General features: G+C 33.4%; 1 protein-coding gene across 1 annotated transcript; it reads left to right on the top strand.

Moving 5' to 3' along the window:
* Nucleotides 1-1473: 1473 nt before the first annotated feature.
* LOC117928218 (protein NRT1/ PTR FAMILY 5.4-like) lies at nt 1474-3540 on the top strand. The gene is made up of 4 exons (XM_034848136.1): nt 1474-1585; nt 1674-1891; nt 2049-2575; nt 2655-3540. Exons 1-4 carry the CDS (start codon nt 1474-1476, stop codon nt 3538-3540), a joined length of 1743 nt encoding a protein of 580 aa, XP_034704027.1.
* Nucleotides 3541-6132: the final 2592 nt, after the last annotated feature.

Raw genomic sequence — 6132 nt, 5'->3', positions numbered from 1 at the left:
TTTAAATCTCTTAAAATAAATGGAAATCATTATTACAATTATAAAAAGTAAAAAGTTTCATGTAATTTTTTTTCTTCTAAAAATTAATTTATTTCATTGAGGAAATGGAGGATAGGTTAGTAATTAAAACCTTAAATTAAATCCTTATTAAATTAGTTGATGGAATAGAAATTGGAGGTAAATGAAAAAAAATTAAATTTTCAATCACCTTTTAGATTTGTGATAGCAATTTCAAGAAAGGATTCCTTTAAGTCAAATAATTAAAACTCTAACTAAATGAAAATATTAAATTCCCATTTTGATTATAAGTATGGAAAAGATTAATTTTGAATTATTTTTTAGGTTTGAGATGATAATTTCATAATGCCTTCTATCAAGTGATTAAAACTCTAACTAAATGAAAATATTAAATTTCCATTTATGATTATTAGTATTGAAAAGATTAAATTTTGAATCACCTTTTGGTTTATAATGACAATTTTCCATTTAAGTTGATCATTAATATTAAAAATATTAAATTTTAAATTACCTTTTATATATATGACAACAATTTTAGAAATAACTTCTCTTATGTCAAGTAATTAAAAGTCTAATTAGATAAAAAGATTAAATTCCTATTTGAACTGATTATTAATATTGATAAGGGTATTTTTGAAAATAAAAAATGAGAAATACATTGTATTTTTATAGACAATACAGATAAATATAACCGCCATACTATCCCAGGTTTGTTTTCAAATATCAAATCTGAAAAATCAATACCCTGATATTTTGTTTTAAGCATTTTTAGAAAATACTTTTGAAATAAGTTTTGATAGCTCCATTCATATCTTGGCAATGGTTGTAAGATTTGAAGGTTTGTGTTTTTAAAAATAATTATAAAAATCAGTTTTTAAAAATTAATTTTTTTCCGATGTTTTATAAGACAAAAATATGTTTAGAAACTTCAAATATTTTTATTTTTATTTTTAATATGTTTTAAAAGTTAATTTTATTATTGAAAACAACTAAAAGTATTAAAAAGATGTATTTTAAAAAATCTCGTTATTTTCAATTTTTAAGAAATTTATATTTTTTTAATAGCTAAATTTATTTTTTCTTAAAGGTAAAATTGTTTTAAAAAATATTATTCAAAGAGATCCTAAAAGTGCCTTTTGACGATGTTTTTATTTGAAACGTTTTTTCATTCGTAAAATGGATTTTTAAAAGTGTTTCGTAAAATTTATTAAACACCTAATTTAAAAAAGAAAATACATTTAGGGTAAAAACGCTTCAGAACCGCTGTAAGTTTCTCTGCCAAACCAAACATTCTTTAATGGCAAAAACTTAGAGAAAGTAAAAAGGAACAGTGAAGACGGCTTTTTGAAGGGAGATGCCGAATCTCCCAAAGTGGCACATTTCTTTTTGTTGTCTTACAAGTCGATAAATACTAAACAGAGGCCCCAGGTTTCCATATCCCTCATCGTCCCTTCAATGGACAACTCTCAAGCTCCAGAGAGGATTGTTAATGACCATGAAGAGACCAAGCTCTCTGCCCAGCAAAAACCCTCTAAGGGTGGCTGGAGGTCAGCCATTTTCGTCATATGTAAGAGCCAGTTAATGATCTCTTTCATCTTCAACATATTAACCCAGAATTTGCAAGATTTTTCTCATATTTGTAATGGTTGGTGCAGTTGTGGAAGTGGCAGAGAGATTCTCATACTATGGAGTGTCGGGGAACCTCATCACCTACCTCACTAATGTTCTTGGTCAACCCACTCCCACGGCTGCCAAGAATGTGAATATCTGGTCTGGTGTGTCTATGGTTTCTCCCATACTTGGAGCCATTGTGGCCGATTCCTACCTGGGTCGATTCAAGACTATTATCTTATCTTCCATCATTTATTTTATGGTGGGTTCTTCATCATTTATTTCCGTCAATTCTTTTTTCGTCATGAATCACATGAAGAATTTTTGTGTCATGAATGTGTTTATTTTCATTATTGTTTTTGAGAAAATTAATCACTTATATGCGATTGTATGTGTGTAAATTGGTTGTAAATGAACAGGGAGTGCTTCTGCTAACGCTATCAGTATCAGTGGCTTCCCTGCGCCACCATCAATCAATCTTCTTCCTAGCACTTTACATTATATCCATCGGAGAGGGCGGCCACAAGCCATGCGTCCAGGCCTTCGCCGCCGACCAGTTCAACGATGACGTGCCACAGGAGAAGGCCGCCAAGAGCTCATTCTTCAACTGGTGGTACTCCGGCATCGTCTCCGGCGCCTCCGTCTCGTTGCTCTTTGTAGTCTACGTTCAAGACTCCATCAGCTGGGGCACGGCATACGCAATCCTGGCGGCCGCAGTGGCTGCCGCTCTGGGGCTGTTTTTGATGGGTATCCCGACATACCGGCGCCAGGAGCCACTCGGCAGCCCGTTTGTTCAGGTGGCGCAGGTGTTGGTCGCATCAGTGCGGAAGAGACGAGTGGATGCGACGCACAGTGACTCCAGGGTTTGTTCTGAAGATTGGAGGGTTGGAGGCCATGGCAATGGGCGAAGTGGGTTCAAAACTTTGGCTCGGACGACTCAGTTCAGGTATTTGCCGCTTTCTTTTCCATTTTTGGGACTTCCATATATTCTATGTTAATATCCTTATTGAAGTTGATAATGGCAGAATTTTAGATAAGGCGATGATAGTGGATAACATAGATGCATCCAGCAAAACCAGGAACCATTGGAGACTGTGTCCCGTGAATCAAGTCGAAGAAGTGAAGCTTCTTCTCCGTTTAGTCCCCATATGGCTGACCAGCTTGATGTTTACCATTGTGTTTGCGCAGCTCAGCACCTACTTCACCAAGCAAGGCAGCACCATGATCAGATCAATTAATGGATCCCGCTTCCAAATACCCGCCGCATCACTTCAAGCCATCAATGGCATCACCATTGTCATTTTTACTGTAATCTACGACAGAATTCTAGTACCAGTTACGAGAAAGATAACAGGACGCCCTTCTGGGATAACAATACTACAGAGAATGGGCATTGGTCACTTCATATTGATATTCACTATGATTATAGCTGGAGTGATGGAAGCAAAAAGGGTCAGGGTTGCTAGACAACATGGGCTCATTGATTCACCCAAATCAACTGTTCCAATGAGGGTCTGGTGGTTACTCCCACAATACATCTCATGTGGAACGTCCTTGGTGTTCACCGTTGTTGGAATGCAAGAATTGTTCTATGACCAAGTTCCAGAAGGGATGAGAAGCATGGGGGCAGCCGCGTACATTAGTACAGTGGGTGTAGGGAGCTTTCTGAGCAGTGCTGTTATATCTATTGTGCAGGCTATCAGCTCAAGGACGGGTCATCAATGGTTGGTGGATAATCTTAACAGGGCACACCTTTATTACTTCTACTGGATGCTGGCAGGGTTGAGTGCCTTGAATCTGTGTTTTTTCTTATGGTTTGCTAAGGGTTTTGAGTACAAGAAGATTGAATGGAATGACCCAAATGAGAAAAAGATCAGCCTCAATGGTTACAATAATAATGGAAGGAGATGATGTTTGGAAAATATGGATACAATGGAGAAAAGAAACACTCTCAAACACTCACTTTGATACAATAAAACTCTCAAAGTTACAAAATAAGAACAAGAAGAAAAAGAACACAAGAAAGGTTCAAACAAGTTCTTGGAACTTTGTCCAAAGACTCTATTTCCTCCCTCTTCTAGAAATCTTTTGGGAACTAATGGAAATAGTCTTGGGATTGATCAAGCCTTTTCACTTTTCTGTATGAGATTTCAAAAAGAAGAAAAGTCATATAAAGCACTCTTAGGGTTGAAAAATGGTTACAAGGATGAGAAAAACCCATTGTCTTCCTCAATCTCCTCATCTTTGTAAGATTCAAAAAATTAAATCATATGTTTAATTCACACATTAAACATGATTTAATCTCAAATGTGTAACTCTCTTACACTTAACCTCTTAAGTTTTATAAAGTTACAAAGATGAGAAGACTCATTGTCTTCCTTAACCTTTCAAGTTTTGTAACATTCCAAAACTTAATCATGTGTTTAATTCACACATTAAAAGTGTAACTCTTCTTACACTTTATTTTTAACCAACAATATATATATATATATATATATATATATATATATATATATATATATATATATATATAACATATGAGTATTAAGAGTTATTAATATATTTACTTCCTATATTTAGAATTGTATATTTTGTTATTATATAAGTTATTATATATTTATTTATTTAGTTACTATATTAAAATTATTATTTTTAGAAATAAAGGTAAATTATTCTTTTAGATTTAATACACTTTTCCCCATCAATCTATTTTGTGTTTTGCACATTGCCCCTTTAGGTTTAAAATCGAACAAATTGCACATCATACTTCTTAAATTACAACATTCTACTTTGATCATTAGACAGTGTTAGTTTTAGTGGACGGAAATGTCACGTGCTGTGCATGTGAATGACTAACAAAGGGTAGATTTGGAAAGTCCTAACCCCAAAAAAAGCCCCAAACAACTCTTAGGCTTCGTCTTTGTTCGAAGCCCTAACCCATTGAAACCCTAAAAGTCCCAAATACTTAATATAGACATCAAAGGGCTAAGAGTTCGATTGAAATGGATTTTAATGGTAAATTTCATTTTTCTTCCAATGTTTTGCTTCAATTTTTTCCTTTTTAATGGCTAAGAACATATCGGTAAAGAGAATAATCGATAAAATTTTGAGTGTTTAGGTGTTTAGGGTTAGGGTTTCGGTTTGATAACTGATAAAATTTGGGAAAAATAAATTTAAGGTGTTTAGGTGTTCAAAGTTACGGTTTCCTTTTCATAGTTGAGAAATTTCATGAAAGGGAATAAATTTAGGTGTTTAGGGTTTCCTTTTCATAGCTAAGAATTTTACTTTTCAAAGGTGTTTCTTCACGATAGCCAAGATGTCATAAGACGAGCCTCCTTACTAAAATAGCAATGAATAGGAGGATCCTCCTTTACTCTTGCAGCTGTGTTTCTTCACAAAGCTGTACTTCCTAGATTCTAGGGCTTCGAATTTGTTAGGGCTTTTATGGCTTCGACGGGTTAGGGCTTTTGAATGAAGAACAAAGATGAAACTCTTTGTTTATGGCTTTTTTGGGTTAGGATTTTCTAGATGTACCCTTCATTCGTCAGTCACGTGCACAACACATGATATTTCCATATACTAAAACTAACATCATCCAACGATCAAGGTAGAGTGCTGCAATTTAAGAAGTATGAGGTGCAATGTGTTCAATTTTAAACCTAAAGGAGTAATGTGCAAAACATGAGATAAGTTGAGGGGGCAAAGTTCATTAAACTTTTTTATTTATTAGGTCTATTTAAATTCTAATGGTGTTGTATCTATTTTAAAAGAGAATTAATAATAAGAAATCTTAGATTTTCTTCTCTTTTTTTCTCTTTGAATTTTTTTTGGATTTCAACATGACATCATAGCAAAATCAATTATTAATAAGACTTTTGATATGTGCTTTTATGGAAGAGAGTTTAATTTCATACACTTTTTTTTATATCTATTTGATTGTGAGTTATTGTAGTGGGTGATTTTCATTGTTCTTTTTCTATTTGATTATGTTATTTGATTTGATATTCATTTTCTTTGGTTTGTATTTGCTCTGTTTTATTTGGTGGTTATTGGTTGTTTATTTGTCATGACCGGTGAATAAGATGATTCCTTTAGATCTTTTAATGTGAGATTGGATGGAAAAATTTATTTGTATTATATGATGAAATTTTTTTCTTAAGGGTAAAAAGATATGAGATTATATTATTGGCACTCTAAGCAAACCTATTAATGAAAAATAGGAAAAATATGTAGAATAGTTAAATGCTTGGGAAGTAAGTAATTTGAAAGTTATCACTTGGACCAACAACTTCGTTGATAATTCGATAGACATATAGTTGACGAAATATAAAACTACTAAGGAGATCTGGAACATTTGGAAAAATTTTATAAGCAATCTAATTTTGCATTTCTCCTATTTTTTTTTTGTTGGATGTAAATGAACAGGGAATGCTTCTGCTAGCCATGTTAGTGTCAGTAGCTTTGCTACCCCACAATCCATTAATCTTCTTCTTAACACTTTAC

This window comes from Vitis riparia, chromosome 13 (genome assembly GCF_004353265.1).
Source record: "Vitis riparia cultivar Riparia Gloire de Montpellier isolate 1030 chromosome 13, EGFV_Vit.rip_1.0, whole genome shotgun sequence".
Taxonomy (NCBI): Eukaryota; Viridiplantae; Streptophyta; class Magnoliopsida; order Vitales; family Vitaceae; genus Vitis; species Vitis riparia.
Note: the sequence above shows the minus strand (reverse complement) of the source record. Positions and strands in the feature narration are given on the sequence as shown.

What these genes read in the sequence shown, in the direction of transcription:
- LOC117928218 (XM_034848136.1), top strand. Translation starts at nt 1,474, where the DNA reads ATGGACAACTCTCAAGCTCCAGAGAGGATTGTTAATGACCATGAAGAG. An exon ending in CTTCCATCATTTATTTTATG is followed by an intron (nt 1,892 to 2,048) that starts GTGGGTTCTTCA and finishes GTAAATGAACAG; the next exon opens with GGAGTGCTTCTGCTAACGCT. An exon ending in GCTCGGACGACTCAGTTCAG is followed by an intron (nt 2,576 to 2,654) that starts GTATTTGCCGCT and finishes TGATAATGGCAG; the next exon opens with AATTTTAGATAAGGCGATGA.